Source organism: Megalobrama amblycephala, linkage group LG12 (genome assembly GCF_018812025.1).
Source record: "Megalobrama amblycephala isolate DHTTF-2021 linkage group LG12, ASM1881202v1, whole genome shotgun sequence".
In the NCBI taxonomy this organism is placed as follows: Eukaryota; Metazoa; Chordata; class Actinopteri; order Cypriniformes; family Xenocyprididae; genus Megalobrama; species Megalobrama amblycephala.
In genome coordinates, this window is record NC_063055.1 from 39,531,712 (window position 1) to 39,551,929 (window position 20,218).

General features: G+C 38.7%; 1 protein-coding gene across 3 annotated transcripts in view; it reads left to right on the forward strand.

Moving 5' to 3' along the window:
• The window catches only part of cacna2d3a (calcium channel, voltage-dependent, alpha 2/delta subunit 3a), a 127,576-nt gene extending 108,840 nt beyond the window's left edge, over positions 1-18,736 (forward strand). For 2 of the 3 annotated variants that reach the window (XM_048211103.1, XM_048211104.1), the window contains 11 exons: positions 3,417-3,478; positions 4,307-4,351; positions 4,467-4,529; positions 4,849-4,919; positions 9,534-9,609; positions 13,594-13,646; positions 13,844-13,899; positions 14,307-14,421; positions 16,431-16,543; positions 17,088-17,170; positions 17,597-18,736. In XM_048211103.1, the coding sequence (XP_048067060.1) occupies positions 3,417-3,478; positions 4,307-4,351; positions 4,467-4,529; positions 4,849-4,919; positions 9,534-9,609; positions 13,594-13,646; positions 13,844-13,899; positions 14,307-14,421; positions 16,431-16,543; positions 17,088-17,170; positions 17,597-17,692 (833 nt within the window). In that variant the 3' untranslated portion in view covers positions 17,693-18,736. Of the gene's footprint in view, positions 1-3,416; positions 3,479-4,306; positions 4,352-4,466; positions 4,530-4,848; positions 4,920-9,533; positions 9,610-13,222; positions 13,312-13,593; positions 13,647-13,843; positions 13,900-14,306; positions 14,422-16,430; positions 16,544-17,087; positions 17,171-17,596 lie in introns of those variants that run through there. The other variant, XR_007187640.1, reaches the window with a different exon arrangement.
• The last annotated feature ends 1,482 nt before the right edge of the window (positions 18,737-20,218 follow it).

A 20,218-nucleotide genomic window follows, 5' to 3' on the forward strand; every position in this document is an offset into this window, starting at 1 on the left:
CGAAGAAGTTGAGTGCACATGCTCAGCGTCATATCCAGAGGCTGTGTTTAGGAAATAGACGTATGAGTGCTGCCAGCATTGCTGCAGAGGTTGAAGGGGTGGGGGGGGTCATCCTGTCAGTGCTCAGACCATACGCCGCACACTGCATCAAATTGGTCTGCATGGCTGTCGTCCCAGAAGGAAGACTCCTCTAAAGATGATGCACAAGAAAGCCTGCAAACAGTTTGCTGAAGACAAGCAGACTAAGGACATGGATTACTGGAACCACATCCTGTGGTCTGATGAGACCAAGATAAACTTATTTGGTTCAGATGGTGTCAAGCGTGTGGCGGCAACCAGGTGAGGAGTACAAAGACAAGTGTGTCTTGCCTAGAGTCAAGCATGGTGGTGGGAGTGTCATGGTCTGAGGCTGCATGAGTGCTGCCGGCACTGGGGAGCTACAGTTCATTGAGGGAACCATGAATGAGCAGAGCATGATCCCCTCCCTTCGGAGACTGGGCCGCAGGGCAGTATTCCAACATGATAACGACCCCAAACACACCTCCAAGACGACCACTGCCTTGCTAAAGAAGCTGAGGTGATGGTAAAGGTGATGGACTGGCCAAGCATGTCTCCAGACCTAAACCCTATTGAGCATCTGTGGGGCATCCTCAAACTGCAGGTGGAGGAGCGCAAGGTCTCTAACATCCACCAGCTCCGTGATGTCCTCATGGAGGAGTGGAAGAGGACTCCAGTGGCAACCTTTGAAGCTCTGGTGAACTCCATGCCCAAGAGGGTTAAGGCAGTGCTGGAAATAATGGTGGCCACACAAAATATTGACACTTTGGGCCCAATTTGGACATTTTCACTTAGGGGTGTACTCACTTTTGTGGCCAGCGGTTTAGACATTAATGTCTGTGTGTTGAGTTATTTTGAGGGGACAGCAAATTTACACTGTTATACAAGCTGTACACTCACTACTTTACATTGTAGCAAAGTGTCATTTCTTCAGTGTTGTCAAATGAAAAGATATAAAAACATATTTCCAAAAATGTGAGGTGTGTACTCATTTCTCATCTTTTTAAATGTTCTCTAAGGCTAAAAGCAAAGCTTTTTGTAGTCATGTATTGGTTTACAACTTTAATGTTCTGTAAGTTGCTGTAATTTACTATACTGTTATTGATTTTTATTCTACTTTCTCTCCCTTGTAAAACTCTCTCTCATTCCTTTCCAAACTGACCTTTCCATTGCTTTCCTGTCCCATCTTTGGAAAATCAACAGACGTTTCTGGCAACATACAGTAAACTACACTTGATATGTCTGATATGAGCTCTAATGTATTTATAGATATTACTGTGTAAGCAGATCTGAGATCATTTGTGCTATTAGTGTTACATTGACATTCGCTTTAGTTGTGCAAGTGGAAATTTGTGTGTGTGCGTGTGTCTGTATGTGCATGTGATTGTGTGTGTGTACAAGTGAGTGTGTGTGTGTGTGTGCGTGTGTGTGTGTACAGTATAAAAACCATTATGCCTATGGAGAGTCCCCGTAAACCACATATACAAGTGTGTGTGTGTGCGCGCACAGGAGACGTCCTCGCAATTTACCAGATCTGGAAAATTTTTGCCAGGAAGAGTGGATAAATATTCCCAAGTCAAGATGTGCCAAGCTGATAGACTCCTGTCCAAACAGAGTGCTGTGGTAAAATCAATGGGTGATTTAACTAAGTATTAGTTTGGAGATGTGCACACTTATGCACAACTTTATTTATTCCTGAATTGTGTCACTTTGGTATTCAGTGGCATTGCATAAGGTTGTCATTTGTACATTAATTCAATTCAATACAATTCAGTTCACATTTATTTGTATAGCGCTTTTCACGATACATATTAAACATGGAAAAGTTCTGATATGTATTATCTTTATTTTTTTACATCACAAAATTAGCTGTTTTAACAGGGGTGTGTAGACATTTTAAATGCACTGTATATGTCAAAAGATCAGAGAAAATTTGATTTCCCAATTCATGACCCCTTTAAACATAAACACTCTTCTTGTTAAAGCTGATAGTTTTTTTTTTCCTGTATCCCAGTATCATATGCATATACAACGATAATTAAAATAAATGATAACTAAGTAAGCCATTGGTATCTTGATTTCCCGATAAGTGTAAACACTGACTCTGTGGCGCTTGCTTTCAAAACATGGCTGTTTGTTTGAGCGGCTCGCCAAGCTCAGCTGTTGTCTGGATAAAGATATCCGTTGACATTCCCATTCATCTCAATGGCAGTGGCCCGACTGGCACAGGATCCCTGGTAGTGTGCAATTAGAAATCATTTTCTAATATCACTCAGTTATAGACACAGTTGTTTTTATGTTATATTCCTAAGCAGTAGAGCATGGTGCTAGCAACATCAAGGTCATGGGTTTGATTCCCAGGGAATGCATCAAATGCAAACGCATAAATGTATATCAATGTTAAGCTGGTCACCTGATTTGTAAATGTCAATGTGTGTGTGTGTGTGTGTGTGTGTGTGTGTGTGTCAGAGCATGCGAGCAGAGCGCGAGCTCAAACCAGAATACTCTTTGTGACATGCTGGATCAAAAATATGTGAAATAAGTTTTTTCTAGTCGACTTGTTCATTTAAGCCAATAGTTGACTAATCACATTTATATTCATTTGATTTCTTAAATACTGGAGAGAGTAAACCATAATAATGAGCGTTTATGTAATATAGGCCATATAGCACTCAAAGCTTGCGAAGAACCGGCAAAAGTAATGGTTATGAATGTGACAAAAACTGCAAGGAGACATTTTAACTGTTTAATAAACTAATGTTTTCTGAATCAGTGTTGGCTGGGAAGATGAAGTTAACATTGCTGACTCTCATCATCTCTGTGGACGCGCTTAGAGAGAAAATGCACATTTCATTCGGATTACATAATCAGAGAGTGGCCTATTTCTTTTCGTTTTGAATTATTTCGTTTAAAAGTAGACATTTCAAGCTTTCTATGGATATATTTCTCATGTCTGTGAGGCAAGCAGCCACTGAGTTTTTTTTTTTTTTTTTTAAAGTAACGCAATAGTTACTTTCCCTGGTAATTAGTTAGTTTTATAATGATGTAACTCAGTTACTAACTCAGTTACTATTTGTGAAAAGTAACTAACAATAATTACTTTTTTTAAGTAATGTGCCCAACACTGCTAATCACATGACATTTCAAATAAACACAGAGCAGAAAACATTCATTAATTTATTAATAATAAATTGTGTGCTTACAGAGAATTCTACAGCAACTTTAAACGTGTTTCAGCCAATCATAATCAAGGAACGGAACAATCTGCATGTTTTATCATTTGAATTTTGCTTCTGAATGAATTAGTATCATGAAAGTTCATTGACATCTTGCTATGGTTTGTTTTAATGTTTCATCAGCTGTGGGTATTCAGATGAAACTAGAGTTCTTCCAGAGGAAGTTCTGGACTGCCAGCAGACAGGTAATAGTACACACACACACACACACACACACACACACACGCACACACACACACAAACTTATATTTAAATGGAACATTCCATAGACTTCTATTGTTTTTTACCATTAGTTATAAATACTAGGGTGAATTCAGGGTGATTGGGAAACTTTTTGCCATTGAGATGACTTGGGAAAAGTGTCCCAATCAACCTGAATTCACCTATAACCTAACCCTTGTAAAAAACTTTTTTAACCATTTTAACAATTTTAACAGCGCTCTATTTACTTTGTTTAATGCATTTTTTTACAAATGAGGACATCCCCAATTTTTTTTTTTTTTATTATTATTATTATTTTTTTTTTTTTTGGTCAGATGTAGCTCACTTTTGGGTATAAATGTCCCCAAAATATGGTATAAGCATCCATTGTTAGCCTGTGTATTTTGTTACATCAATTTTTACAATAGCCTTTAGTTAACTATAACCAGTAGAAATAAATGGGGAAAGTCACATTACAACCCTTCCCAACTGGTCAACGATGATATTTGTGGGGGGTTTCTTTAACGTTAGATGAATTTTTAATTTTAAAAATTATGTATTTTACAAGTGCATTGGTGTTACAAAACTTGTTGTGTGTATAACGGTACCATGGCCTGAAATTACGTGAAAAGTTTGGGGGCAGTGCCAAAAATAAAGCAACAATTTTTAAATGCATATATCTTTGATCTTTCTTTCATGACGTTGGTCTCATGTATATAATTTCTCTATAATAATTTTATAAATGTGTATAATGTGCATTTTTCATAATGTTGCTTGCTGTCAGAATATTGTGTTTATCTTGTATCCTTCAGTGTGCAGCACTTGATGGGAAGTGTTCCATCAGCTGTGACAATGATGTGAGTGTCCATATTTACTCTTTTTACTCTTTCACTACAGTATTTGCAGTATACAACTCTGTTTTCATGTTTTTGTTATTTTTTTACCCCCTTTCTGTTGCTCCACCCTATGTAGGATATCAGCTGTTACCTCATAGACAACAATGGATTCATTATTGTGGCAGAGGATCTGTCTTTGGTGAGGGACATATACTTGACTGTTCATAAGTACTTAAATAATAACCATTTAGTCCATATATTATTCCTATATTCAGAATTCAGGTCAATTATAATTCCCACTGCAATTCTGAATGCTGTGGTAAAGAATAATTGAATTTATATGTAAATTATTTCTGAATGCATTCTGAAACATGATCAGAAGCAGAAATAAAAGACAACGAATTAAACACTGAATCAGTTTTGTTCGATTTTTGTATTATTTTAAAAAATGCTTAGGCACAATCCATTCTATTAGCTCAGTGTGCTTGTGATATTGATGCTGGGATTGTCTCTTTCAGACTGGTGTGTTCTTTGGGGAGGCTGAGGGAGCTGTGATGAGCAAACTGGTTTCAATGGGTTCTTTTAAGAGGTATGTCAATGCTGTAAGACACACAAGACATTCTCTTGAGTATGAACAGTGAGGAGGAGAAAAGATTTGAGTCAATTCATGGGTTAAAAAAGGTTGATCAAGGCAGGACAATTTGAAAATGCAGAAATAACTGGTAATATATGCCATACTGTTCATGTTTTGATCCAAATCATTTCAACCAATGGATTGCATTTATGGATTATATCTTGAAACAATTAAAGTTAGGCATAAACCCAGGCTCATTGAAAATACCTGCCTGTGGCAACATTTCTGCAAAATGATAATACTTTTGTAACTCAGCATAACAAGTGAAATTTCCAGTGAGTGATGCTAAAGGAAAATATGAATTTTTAAATAATTGTTTCAAAAATGTTCACTACAGAAATATATGTTGCAAACATTAGCATCAAATGATATTTAATGTCACACACATTATCAATATACAAACATAAGGAATATATCGGTGCTTATTTTTTTCCCACTTCGAGCAAGTACCGTAGTACATTATCAGCTATACTGTTCACCCATAGACTAGACACTATGTGTCACGAACATGCCAGGCTCTCCGTCTCTCATCTAGCCGTCACATTCACCAGAGTACTAATTATGGACTACCTTTCCCATTATCTACCCAGGCACTTAACCATGCACACCTGGAACTCATCTAGCCCTCATCACCAGCACTATATACAGTAGATAATACACACTCCCAAAGTCATTGTCTGGCCTCGTCTGATGCTACTTACCTGCTTTATGTTCCTGATCACTTGATCTCCAGTCATTCAAGCCATCTTCCAGACATCACGTCAACTAAGTGGTCTTCCAGTAATCTCTCATCTCAGCATTGTCCCCTTGTGTGTGTGTGCTCCAACGGTTCTGTAAGACGAAGAGTCAAAGTTATCTCATTTGCTTACGATCTTCAATATCATCACTTACCTTTTTATGCATTGAGTTCCTGCCATATCTGCTAATAAACCTACCTGTTTGAGTTTTACCTGGTCATCGTGTCCAAGCCTGTATGTGACAGAAGGCCAGACTATAACCACACCATCAGGAACCAATCCTCACGATCCATTTCTGGAGCTTGTTGATGTTTTATGATGCACTCTCACTTCTTCTATTCCCTCATAGACACTGAGCACCACCGCCAGCCTTCCTGGAGCCATTTCTTAACAGGTGTATGCTGCCAGTCCCATGGTCAATCCAGCGCCCTACTCTGGCTCAGTGGAGGACTGCAATGGCTTCCTGCTCTAATGCTTGCTCACTCTGGAAATGCAGCTGCAGCACTTTACTATAGACGGAGCTAAAATCTTTTTCATCTTGTCGTTAGGAAGAACTGTACAATGGGCAGAATCCATTTGGAACCATGAAAGCCCCATCACACAGTAGCTGGATTTATTTCTTTCTCATTTCCGCGAGCTTTTCAGACAGCCTTCTGGTGATACCACTTATGACGTACTGTATGGTCAAGGGCTCAATCCAGCACTGTGGCTGCAACTCAATGCTTACGGCAACACCATGGGTCTTGAACAATTTATCCAAATGTCAATCCGGGTCATTCATTGCATGAGAAATTGTCAGGAGAATCAACCTGCCTTGCAGTCATCTCCAACTCTCCACCAGCCAGCTCCGTCAGCTCCTCCAGATCTAGAGTCAGAACCCATACAAGTGGATGCATTTCACCTCTCCTCTCAAGACTTCGCTGGCTGACCCATACTGTGGAGCTGAGGGCTCTATCTATCCAAGCCATGGAGAAATATGTTTCTGATGGCCTAATAAAGGTTATATTCATCCATCTACCTCCCCTTGCTGCTTCCAGTTTTTTCTTTGTGGCCAAGAATAACAGAGGCTTGTGGCCCTTCATTGATTACAGATCATTCAATAAGATCACAGTTAAGTTTTGATACTGTCTTCCCCTCATCCCTGCTGCTCTGGAACACTTTTCTGCAAGCTTGTCCATCCAGATCTGGAGCGTGGACAAATGTAAGACCACCTTTCCTAACAGTACAGGCCACTATGAATACTGGGTAATGCCATATGGATTAGTAAATGCCCCAACTGTGTTCCAAGGATTTATGAACAAGATCTTCCATGAGTACCTCCACCGCTTCATCTTAATCTACATCAATGACATCCTGGGGCTGAACATCACCACCACGTTTTGCTTGTGCTCACCAAGATGAGGGAATACTCTACCTCCAGGCTGAGAAGGGTTCATTCCACCAAAGCTCCACCTAGCTCCTCGGTTACATCAGTGCAGATGGCATCAAGATGAACTAGGGGAAGGTGGAAGCCATTAAATACTGGCCTGTTCCATCCACCATTAAAAAGAACTCTAACGCTTCCTCAGATTCACAAACTTCTATAGACATTTCATTAAGAACTACAGTCAAGTCACAGCTCTGTTAAACTCCCTTCTCAAGAGTAAGTCCAAGTCCACCCATGGCAGATCATGCTTTCAATACCCCAAAGGAAGTATTCACATCAGCACCCTTATTTTGTCACCCTGATCCAGAGAAACCCTTCACTGCTGAGGTTGATGCCTTCACCTCAGGAGTAGGTGCTGTCCTCTCTTCCAGCAGCAGTAGAATCCAGCCCGTTTCCATCCATGGGCATACTTCTACAAGAAACTTACCCTGACAGAGCAGAACTATGTCATCAGCAACTGAGATCTCCTGGCCATCAAGTTAGCTCTCAAGAAGTGGCAGCACTGGCTGGAAGGGGCACGTCATCCGTTCCTGGTGTTCACAAATCTTCGCAACCTCAAGAATCTCAGAGATGCCAAACGATTAAATCCCAGGGCCCTCTTCTTTATTTAGTTTAATTTCACAATCACCTATCTTCCATGGTAAAAGAACTGTAAGGCCTATGCTCTGTCCCACCTGCATACTCCTGAGGTAGATTCTAACCATCCAGAGTCCATCCTGGTAGTCAGTGCCATCCAGTGGACCCTGGATGATAGGATTTCAGAGGCCACTGCCACTGAGCCAGCTCCGCCAGGCTGCCCTTGTAACAAAATTTACATGCCAACATCTCAACGGATTCCTCTCATCAAATCAATCTATTCCTCTGTTGGCACTGGTCACCCTGGGACCATTCGTACCCTCTCACTTGTCCAGGAATGGTTCTGGTGGCCTAGGATGAGAAATGACATCACAAGATTCATCCAAGGCTGTAGAGAATGCACCATGTCAAAGACACCTTGCCACCCTCCCAACCAGAAAACCCCTTCCATTGCCCGTTCCACGAAGACCATGGTCACATCTGGAAGTGAATTTTATGACCGATCTGCGAGCCTCCAATGATTGCAATTGCAATCTAGTCATCGTCTAAAGATTTTCCAAGGCCTGCTGTTTGATCCCTTTAAAGGTCTTGCCCACAGCCATTGAAATGGCTAAATTACTCTTCAACCATGTCTTCAGGAACTTCGGCTTGCCAGAAGATATTGTCTTGGATAGAGGACACAGTTTATCTCCCGAGTCTGGAAGGCCTGCTTTTCTCTCCTGGGTTTGACCATCAAACAGGCAAATGGAGAGGAAGAAATAGGGCACTTTCTTTGCACTTTTTGCCATAGCCATCAGAACTCCTGGCACTGGTTCCGTGAGAGCAAGAGAGTCTGGGATGCTGCCCACTATCTTCTGCAGCTAACAATGCAGCGTCACATGCTAACAATCCTCAATATCATCATTTACCTGTGTATGCATTGTGTTCCTGCCGTATCTGCTAATAAACCTACCTGTTATAATTAATAAATGATAACAAACAGGGCCAAAATGTTCACATTCTGAGTTTGAGTAGATTTATTTAGTTATAAACAACTCTTGTTATAATAGATTTTACAGTTTCTGACCAGTAGGTAGGTCTAGTTTTCTAACTAAGCTTGGTGGCAATGATATCTTCAAAGTTCCAAGTCAATATACAAATGGAACAGTGTTTTCAATGTTGGCTAGTAAGGTGGAAAATTGACTTTCTAGTCCAAACGGTTCAAAAGTTTTCAACATATAGTTTTATACCACAAAATTCAATAAGAATAATAAATAAAAAAGTAATCTAAAAGAGACAACAAATGCTGTGTACATTCAGTGCTTTGCTACTAATAAATATTCCCCCATATGCACACTGTCCATGCTGACAACAGAAGGTCACACACAAATACATAGACATAAATTAATGCAAAGACAGCTCTCGCACATACACATGGATGTAAAATGACTTTCGCACACATCAGTGGTTAAGGTACAGAAAGAGCTGCAAGCAATAACTATAATTATCTCTGATTTACAATTTAATGTGATGTAAAGGCCTTTACTCCCACACTCACACACATGCACACACACATGCACACACACTCATTCTCATTACTAAAATGAAAAATATATACATTGTGTATACAAGTATACATGGTGGTGTATTGTAATTGTTTATTGCACAAGTTCATGTGTTCATTTTCTTTAAGTTATATGTCATTAGTTCAGTGAGTTTATACACAAACTCACAAACACGTTTGTCATTGACATTTGCATTTTAGTAATGTATTTTTATAGCAATCCAGAATAAAATGAATTAATAATAATAGAATCTGCAAATCTGAAGAATCTGCAAATTTGTTTTCAGGGTGAATCTTTATGACTATCGGGCCATCTGTAGGGTGTACGCACAGACCAGTGATACAGCACACACACTCTTACACGTGAGTACTGCACAAAGCCATTACAGTACATCTGTTAAGTTGCACATATTCTTCATTCCAGTTTTTCTGATTCTGTGTCTTTCTATGATTTCTCTCACATTTTTACAAAAGTAAGACAATAAAACATCTTTTCTTATTTTGCCCCCTCATTCAAGTGGTACACTCATGCTCATAATATCAGCTGCTCAATACTTCTCCACAGACAAATCCCCCATAAAAAAGTGTCATCATATTTGGATACTTTCATGGATATATGGAAATTAATCTATGGTTACACTCTATTTCAATAGTCTGCTTTAGACATTATACTAACTATAAGTAACTTTGCACCTACGTTTAGCTTTTTAACTTTGCAATTAATTTGCTAATACATTTCAACTAACTCTTATTAGACTATTAGTAGACTGTTAGGTTAGGGTTTGGCTTAGTGGAATTAGTTGACGTACTTGAACAGTTATTTGTAGTCAGTATAATGTTTGTTTGGTGACCGTCAAAAAAAAGTGTTAGCACAGTTTGCCATGTGTCGTCTAACTCTCATTAGAATATTAGTAGACTGTCTGCTTAATATCTGCTAACTTTTTTATTTTGATTGTCCCCCAACAGACATTCTACTGACTAACTTTGCAAGTACATGTCAACTTATTCTAACCCTAACCCTACCAGTCTACTAATACTCTACTAACACTCTAATGGGAGTTACTAGACATGTAAGTGCAATGTTACTTATAGTCAACAGAATGTGTAAAAGGGACCATCAGAAGAAAGTATAACCCTAACACAGGTACTTTAAAAAACGTTTCTCTGGTGCCACTCGTGCTGGTTCATCAAGACTCAGCTATGCTATTCAATTTGCCAGGCAAGCGCCCAGGTCAGCGGTGTTCTTTTTACCTCGGTGGCAGGGAAGAACACCCCTGTCCTGCATGCAGAGATTGCAGTCCTCTTGACAAAGGATGCAATAGAGTCTGTACCTCCAACCGAGATGAAGAAAGGGTTTTACAGCCCTTACTTCATCGTACCAAAGAAAGGTGGTGGGTTATGACCAATCTTAGATTCTGCAAGTTTTGAATTGGGCGCTGCACAAGCTCCTTTTCAAGATGTTAACGCAGAAACACATTTTGACGTGTTTGCCATCAAGAATGGTTTGCGGCAATAGACCTGAAGGACACATACTTTCATATTTCGATTCTACCTTGACGCAGACCACTTGTTTGGATTGCTTTCGAGGGTCAGGCATATCAGTACAATGTCCCCCCTTTCTGGCTGTCCCTGTCACCTCGAGTCTTTATAAGGGTCGCTGAGGCCGCCCTTGCCCCGTTAAGGGAAGTGGATATCCGCATTTTCAACTACATAGCTCACTCTCGAGATTTGTTGTTTGAGCACAGGGACCTGGTGCTCAGAAACCTCAGCCAATTAGGGCTTCAGGTCAACTGGGAAAAAAGGAAAAAAGTAAGCTCTCCCCAGTGCAGAGCATCTCTTTTCTCAGGATGGAGTTGGATTCAGTCACTATGATGGCACGTCTTACGAATAAATGTGCTCCTGAATTTGCTCGGGGGAAAACAATGGTTCCACTGAAACATTTTCAGGGGCTCCTGGGACATATGGTGTCCTCAGAGACAGTTATGCAGCTCAGGTTGATGCATATTAGACCGCTTCAGCACTGGCTGCAGTCAGCTGCAACTGAAGTCACTGTGGGCCAGTCAGATCCCAGGCGAACTTAATCGCAGTCGAATCCAAGGGCCCTCTCTTTGAAGACAGAGCTCCTGAATGTGCTCACTTCCATCAAGGACCTGCAGGCATTCTCTGTCAGCGAAACATGACTTGAGTTCGGTCCAGCCCCTGCCTCAGGACCCAGCCTTGTTGTTGCTGTGTCCGGTATGCATCCTGTGTGTTTACTTGGACCACACTTTAGGTGCTCTGAGCTGCTCTGTCTGTTTTGGGGGGCAGAAGAAGGGGAAGGCTGTATTCAAACAGAGGATGGCTCACTGGATTGTGGATGCCTTTGCCTTGGCATACCAGGCCTAAGGTGTACCGTGCTTCTTAGGAGTGCAAGCACACTCCACGAGGAGTGTTGTATCCGACAGCCAATACAATCTCTGGGTTGAGCCAGTTTCATCCTGTATGTTAGGTACAAACAGGTAAGCAGCAGAGATGTATAGTAACGAAGTAGAACTACTTCACTACTGTACTTAAGTACTAAAAGGCGGTATCTGTACTTTACTAGAGTATTATTTTTTTCTCCTACTTCCACTTTTACTTCAGTACATATTTTCGATGAGTTTAATACTTTTACTCCGATATTTTTTTTATGTGCTGCATCGTTACTCGTTACAATTATAAAAATGTTGATGAAGCTGACGCATCAATGAGCGAATCAAGTGATTCAGAAGCTGCGCGTGCTCCCGTTCTGCCTTTTGATCAGCTAAAAAGATCAACCAAAGACGAACCAAAAACACTACCTTTCACCCCTTCAACTTCAAGTGATCGTGGCTGTGAGAGTGAGGAAGGAGACCAACCCTTGTCAGGGCGCATATACGAGCAGCGAGAGAGGGAGAGCGCGAGCGAGCGAGTCCCGGCCAAGCGCGCGCGCGCATTCACCGTCTTAAAACAACACGAGCGCTGTCTTGCTCTCAAATTGCTCTCTATTTGTTTACATAGTTAATGTGCACTGTGAAGTAACATATACAAACAATGAACAGCTGTATTTTTATTAACTAAGATTAACAAAGATTAATAAATACAGTAACAAATGTATTGATCATGGTTAGTTCATGTTGGTTATTAGTCTAATACATTAACTAATGTAATGTTAACAAATCAAACCATATTATAAAGTGTTACAAACAAATCATTTACTCAGAACACCTCTTGAAATGAGAATATAAGTGTGCTTACCCCATTTTTTTTTTTTTTTTTAGTAAGAGTGGTAGTTTAGCCTAGTTTAGACTGGAGTGAGGTGAAAACAGAAAAAAAGTGCAAAGCAAGTTGTTGTTAGCTAGCTGTTAATTTTATTCAATTGTATATGGTAGAACTATTAGTCAAAATAAACTTTTTGGTAATGAAATCAAAGTGCTGACAACAAACAAAGCATCTCAACTTGTCTGCATCTCAAGTGGTCTTCACGCACTCAATACTTGTACTTTTACTTTCAGTACTTGAGTAGTAAATTTTAAAATAAACTACTTGCAATACTTAAGTACAAAAAATTTCGAATACTTTAGTACTTCTACTTAAGTGTGGTGCTTAAAGAGCTCTTCAACTTTTACTCAAGTCACTTTTTTGATAGAGCACTTGTACTTTTACTCAAGTCTGGGTCTCTAGTACTTTATACATCTCTGGTAAGCAGTGGGCAACTGGCCAGGAGTTCCACTTGCATACAGCGCCTTTCCCTTCCTTGACGTGATAATGTGTGCTTTTTGTCCACGTGAGCTCCCCGGATCGGCAAACCCTGGACGTGTTTTAACCTTCAGCACTCTGCGGCAGTTGAATTTGGTGGAGGAATTCAATGCCAGGCCTTATGAAGCATACCCTTTTAGGTCAGCCCATGTACTTGAGGCTTGGTGCTCCATATGTAGTGATTCCTGAACTGTGATCCCAAATTATGCTTTTTCCACAGTATGGTTTCCCTGATGGTAAACCTGTGTCTTCCCCCGAGCTCTGCTCGGCCACCAGTCACTGTGTTTGTAGAAACTCCTCCCTCCTCAGGTAGGACCTACAACAGAGACTTTTTTCCTGGTTGGTAAAGAGGTGTTGGTGTGATGTATTCTCCACGTTATTCTCCCTTTGGGCTGGATGTGGTCTCCGTAGCATTCTTTTTTTCTGCATAGACACAATGTTTCATTCCCTCCATCAGGGAACGGAGATTACAATAGTAACCAAGAAGTTTTTATATTGTGTGTACTGTATAATGGCTCTGCCACATTCTTAACCAAAATGCTGCCATAATAACTAATTTGTGTTTGACTGGTTATTGTTTTTTCCTTGCAGCCATACTTTGCTCTGTTCGCAGCTATCCGGTGGCTACTGACTGAGTTTGTCATGTAAGACTCTGATCTTATGAACTCTCTAATGTTTTGAATTTTACAAATATGAAAACTTTTGTACATATGCAGAATCTAAATAATATTACTGTACTTCTTACTCTATTTTGTTCTCTCTCTCTCTCTTTTTTTTTTTTTTAATAATTTCTCTCTTTCGAGTACCTTTCATTATTGCCCCTTTTCCTTTGCTTTTGCAGATTTCTGGTTGAGTTCAACCTGTACAGCTGGTGGTACTCTGACCTCACCATTAAGGGTATGTTTGATAGTATGTGTTTATGAGGCTGTGTGTTTGATGTGACTTTGATTTCCACATTAAATGTAACTGAGAAAACTGCAGAGATTTCAGGAGGTTGCAAGACTTTATGGATATAAGTTAACTAGTGCTCAAGGTCAGTCATGTCACAGTGCACTAATTGTTTTCATCATTTGAGTAGGTGATGTGACGTTCATATGTCAAATTGCATGACGTGAAATTTCAGTTGTAATACTATATGTAGAAATAAAATGTGTATGTTAAAGCAGGTTGAACAGGACTGCATGCTTGCCATTCATGTCTCTTTGCTTAATTTTGTACAGTATTTTTCAGTAAGTCCCTCAAGTGATACAGATAAGCCCTGCCACAGGAAATTCGAAGAACAATGTTTCTCTCTCTCTCTCCAGCTCAGAGAGGAGGCAAAACTATGTTGGTCCCTTGTGATACAGAGTATCCAGCATTTGTGTCTGAGCGCACCATTAAGGAAACTGTTGGGAATATCGACTGTGAAAGCTGTGTTAAGTATGTTCAACACTCAGACACACATACAGACAGTCTTCATATGGTCAGTTCACTCACATATAGTTCTTCACAGTTAAATCTCCCTTTCCTTCGAAATGGTGCTGGTTCTCATGAAGGAGCCAGTGTTTGGCCAGGGAACTGCAAAACTCTCTGTCACAAATAAACAGCTTTGTTTTGCTCCACAACATACAGTTACAGGTATTAATTGCAAAAACTGACCAAAGAACAGTATAAAAGCATAACAAGCGACTCATGTTGCATTCAAGTCTTCTAAAGCCATACAATACCTTTGTGAGGAACAGAGTGGAACTTGAGGTTTTAATCGCTGAAAATGATCGCAGTCATATCTCATTACAAAGATAAATCTGAACTTTTGAGCATGATGAGACACACGTGAGCCCATGGCATTTCACAATCAAAGCTGACGTAACACTTTCTGAATGCGTTTGTGATTTGAACTTTACAGCGGACGGATATGGTGATTACACAAAGCAAGTGTTTGTCTTCAGAAGACTTGGAATATTTGTAATTTCTGAATAAATTGTGACTGTAGTTGTATCTGCCTGTTGTATCCTGTTTTATATTGACAAATGGTTAGAGGTAGGGGTTGGGTTAGGTGCTCAAAAATGTCTAAATAGTGTAATGTAAATAAAAATAATTCCCCAATACATAATTCCCATTTCTCATTGAAAGCAACCAAGTTCCTAGTTCATCAGTATAGTGGCACTTAGGGGAATCTTTAGCGTCTTAATAGTGGCACTTGAACATGCTTCAGTTTTTGACGCATTGGGAGTGAGAATGGGCTGACAGAAAAGAGAAAAATTTATAGTCAAAAATGATCCAACAAAAACATGTAGTATCCTGTGCTCACGCTTCCCTCAACCCCTAAAAAAATACAAACTCACTGAATCTACACAAATCATAACTTTTCGTCTTCAAAACACCAAATTAAAATAAACGAGCAGTTTCAGTCACTGACTTTTAAACATTGTAAATATTCTAACAGATAACAGATTTCCACCTTGTCGGCAAACATGCACTTCTCCAATGCAGCGGTTAGTTAAATGAATTACTAAACCACCTACAATTACAATTTAGTTATCTTAAATTAGTGTAACACTTTACAATAAGGTTTCATTTGTTAGCATTAGTTAACTACATTAGTTGAAATAATATATTGCTCATTGTTAGTTCATGTTAGCTAATTCATTAACTAATGTTAACAAACCAGACCTTATTGTAAAGTGTTACCAATTATTGTTTTATTTAATGTGTATTGTACATACCTCTGCTTTTCTATGTTAATGTTTTAAATCAGATTAGTATCACACTTTCCAATAAATGTACAATCAATGACAAGAAAGTAGACCGTTTCTGTGGATTCTCCAAAAAGAATGAATTCCAACACAAGCTCAACTCAAAACAGATTTTTGCATGTAGTGTTTTTCAACATGACACTCAGATAACTGTGAGTGTGATATGCCATCTAAAGAAATATGATTATTTGTAAAAGGAAGTTTGATTATTAAATTAGTTTTTAAAAGAGGTAAATTATCTTTACAATTTCACATGGGTTTGATTCAAATTCAGTTAGATGGTCAGTTTACACCCAGATGATGCAACTTACCCACCGACTCGGATCATCTTACCCCTAAACTGGGGTAAATTGAGCCACAGGAAAAAAAAATAAAAATTAATAGGAAGCCATATTTTTATAACCCTTTGTCATAGATGTATTCTGATCATTTAAAATGATAGGACACATCCTAAAATGACTTTAGATACTTTCATTGTACTTTTGCCTCATTTTCCCTTATCTTGAGGACCACATCAGTAAAAAATGGCTCATCTTACCCCACTCTCCCCTATATGAACATTTTTCTGCCTACACACAGATTCCATACAGCATTGACGCCTCTTCCTCTTTAATCCACACTTTTCTTCTTTGGAGCAGATAAAAAGGCATTTTAAAAAGTCTTTGAATTTAATTGCTGTTTTGTCCTTTCCAGATCATTTGTTATTCAGCAGATTCCCAGCAGTAATCTTTTCATGGTGGTCATTGACAACACATGTGACTGCAGTGACTTTGGACCCGTCACCATGGACCCCATCGAAATTATGTATATCCTTAATAAAAAAGGAGGTGCTGTCACTGTAATTAATTTTATTTTTCTGAGATTTTTCCTTATATCTCACACTGATATCCCACTGTGGAGACAATGATTACACTTTATTTCAATAGTCCACTTTAGACATTCTATAAGTAACTTTGCCACTACATGTCGGCTAACTCTCATTAGAGTATTAGTAGACTGTTAGGTTAGGTTTGGGTTAGTAGAATAAGTTGACATGTAAGTTACTTCTTATGTAAAGTTAGTAGACCGTAGTAACGTTTCCTATGGCTGGGTGCATAAACTGCTTAGACTAGTCTTAAAAGTAAGGCATCTTATTTTTTCTCTTCAAACTTTAAACTTTTTAAAGTCAGTTACATAAAAAAGTAGATTGGTCCTCTTGTCTAACTGCTAGTTGGTCAAACTAGTTATTAAGTCACAGTCTTAACATAATGACTTTAAGTTTATGCAACTGGCAATTTGCTTTAGTCGCGGTTTTCCTCGATGTTTTCACAACTGTCATTTGTCATGTTTTTTCCCTTAATTTCATTGCACATAACGAGTCACTGAAATGTGAACGATTGAAGTTTCAGAAGGACAGAAGGCGACCAGACACTTGCCACCCCTTCCATCATGAGGTACGAAACAAATGAAAACTGAAAAGAGTTTTAGCTGTGACAGAGGTTCAGAAATTACTTAAATAACCATTCATTGCATGTAGATGCTATGTGCAGACCAGTGTAAATAGTAACATGCATTATTAGCATTTGAACATATTGAATATTTCATTGTTTTGTAATAGCAATTCCATGGCAGTATACTGTCAGCAACTTTAATAGTTAACTATTATTACTACAATGCTGATTTTTTGGGGTAGAATTCCAATCATAAGCTGAAAACTCTTCGCATTTCATTCCTGCAATTCAGTAAATAGGATTTTAAATGAACATTGGAATCAGATGTGCATTGATGGCTTTGCCTGCATGGCAGAATTTGTCAGCTTTTGTTCAGCCACGGAGTCCAGAATTCTGAAGTCATTTTGTGCTTGTTTGATCCTTCTGCAGGAGAACTCGATGGAGTGTGGCGGTTCCGTGAGCTTGACTCCATCACTAACAGCTACAGCTCTTGTAGTTCTGATAGTCACCATCTTTCCCAGGTGATGAAAACAGGCTCCGCCCCCTTTCCCCCTTGGCCAGTTTGACTCCGTCCAGCATGCAAAAACTGATCATATAAATATTTATTTACACTGAAAAACTTAACTCATCAAAATCACTTGTTGACAGATAGCTACATAAAGCAAAGAAAAAATCTTTTTAGTAATACTGATATTTTAAGATAACACTTTACAAAAAGGTCTCATTTATTAACAGTAGTTAACAGTAGTAGTAGTTAATGCACAACTTACACAAACTAACAATGAGCAATAAATTTTTTACAGTATTTATTAATCTTTGTTAGTTATAATTTTTTTTTAAAGTGATTGTTTAAAAAAAAAAAAAAAATAGCACTTTATTTTACAGTCCTGTTCCCCATGTACATATGATGTACTTATTATAGTAATTGTAATAACTGGGTAATAACTAGGTATTAGTCCTGAACTCACCCCTAAACCTAACCTTAACCCATGTAGTTACCTTATATTAACTGGTACTTTCTTAGGTAACACTGTAAGCACATGTAAATGCACATACTGTAAAACAAAGTGCAACCAACAATTTTTTGTTCATGTAGAGTGCATTAACTAATATTAACAGATACAACATTTAATAACGTATTAGTAAATGTTTAGATTAACTAAAATTAATAAATGCTGTATATAAGTATTGTTCGTTGTTAGTTCATGTTAACTAATGTAGTTAAGTAATATCAAATGAAACCTTATTGTAAAGTCTGAACATATTTTATGTACACATAGTTAATAGGAAACATTTTACAAACAAGGCTACAGGAGACTGGTAACTGTGCTAATTAATTTAATTTATGTAGAATTCATAAATATCTACAAGGAAATACAATTGTCATAAATTTGAAATTTCTTGTTCTGTAACAAGTTATACTATTTATGATTTTCAGCCATACAACTGTGACAATGCAATAGTACGTGTATAACAAGAGTGGATGTTCTGTGTGAACATTGCCTTACAACAAGAGATACAACTGCAGTTTGTGTACTTTTGAAATAAATCTTTTTAAAAATACAGAGACAAAGGAGTGAGTTGATGTTTGATGATTTTCTCCACACGTTTGTGTGCATATTTAGTATGCGTGTTGCCATTTTGTGTTCATATCTCATGCCAGTTTAAAGCTCAATTCTGTCTGCAGAGTTCATTCATTTATAACTTTTTAAGTTTGTAAAGTTTGTTCCATTCATCTAAACAAATAAACTTTGATTGTTTAAAGCTGCAGTCTGTAACTTTTTTTGGTTAAAAATGATCCAAAATAAATTTTTGAGCAAGTACATAACCAGCCACTGTTCAAAAAATATCTCCTTACCTTAGCTCGATTCACAACGGTAAGCTTGTAATAATGTTTTATAATAAAATTGGTACTGGTGGGTCGAGCATGCAGCCGTTACACGCTAATACACACTAAATACACATAGTCACACAATGTTAATGTTGTTAACATTAACAATTTGAGAACAAAGTATAACAATAATAATAATTTGCATGGTTTGACGTGATCCAAGCTAAGCGATCGTTAGATTTAATCACCATTGGCAGCGCGATTTATTGTAATTACTTTTTTCTCAGTTGGTCAGAATAAAAGTGCCAGACATGTTACTTGTTCCGATTACATTTTCCGGTGAAAATTCTTATTTTGGTCATACTTCAAGGCTACAATCTGTGATTCAGAAGTACAGTATCCACACCGGTGTGGTGACTGACAGCAAGCATTAGATTCATCCGCGATGAGGAGCCGTGCCGACACACAACACACGTAAAGATGATAATTCCACAAATAACTGCAATTGCAGGTTTCAAACAGAGATGGCAACAAAGAGGCAAAACTTACGGACTGCAGCTTTAAAGGAGTGGTTGATTATGATTTCACATTTTAAACTTTAGTTAGTGTGTAATGTTGCTGTTTGATCATAAACAACATCTGCAAAATTACAACGCTCAACGTTCAATGCAAAGGGAGATATTTTCTTTTACAGAAATCGCTGTTTAAGGACTACAACAAATGGCTGGTAGGGACTACAATGAGCTTCTTCCTGGGTTAGTGACATCACTAACCCTAAAATTTACATAAACCCCGCCCCCGAGAACACACAACAAAGGGGGCGGGGCCATGTTGGGCTGCTTTAGAGTAGAGGAAGAGTTGTTGTAGTAGAGTGTTGTTGTCATGCCGTCATTTTACGCCGGACTGCTTCACAAACGAGGGTCAATTCAACACAAAAGATGAACATGACGGCACATGCTAGTGGATGAGTTGAATCAACTCCACAGCAACTACATAAATTTATCCACTAACCATTCAGAAACGTCTAAAAGTTGTAACTTCTTCCTGAGTCTCTCCATCAGTGTCGACTCCGGTTTGAACAATGTAAGGCTGAACACCGTTACTGACAATCCTCATTTTGGCTGCGTGAGATTCTCCAGCTTTGTTGTTGTTGAGCTGTTAAAGCTCCACCCTCTTCTGGAAAGGGGGCGGGAGCAGCAGCTCATTTGCATTTAAAGGGA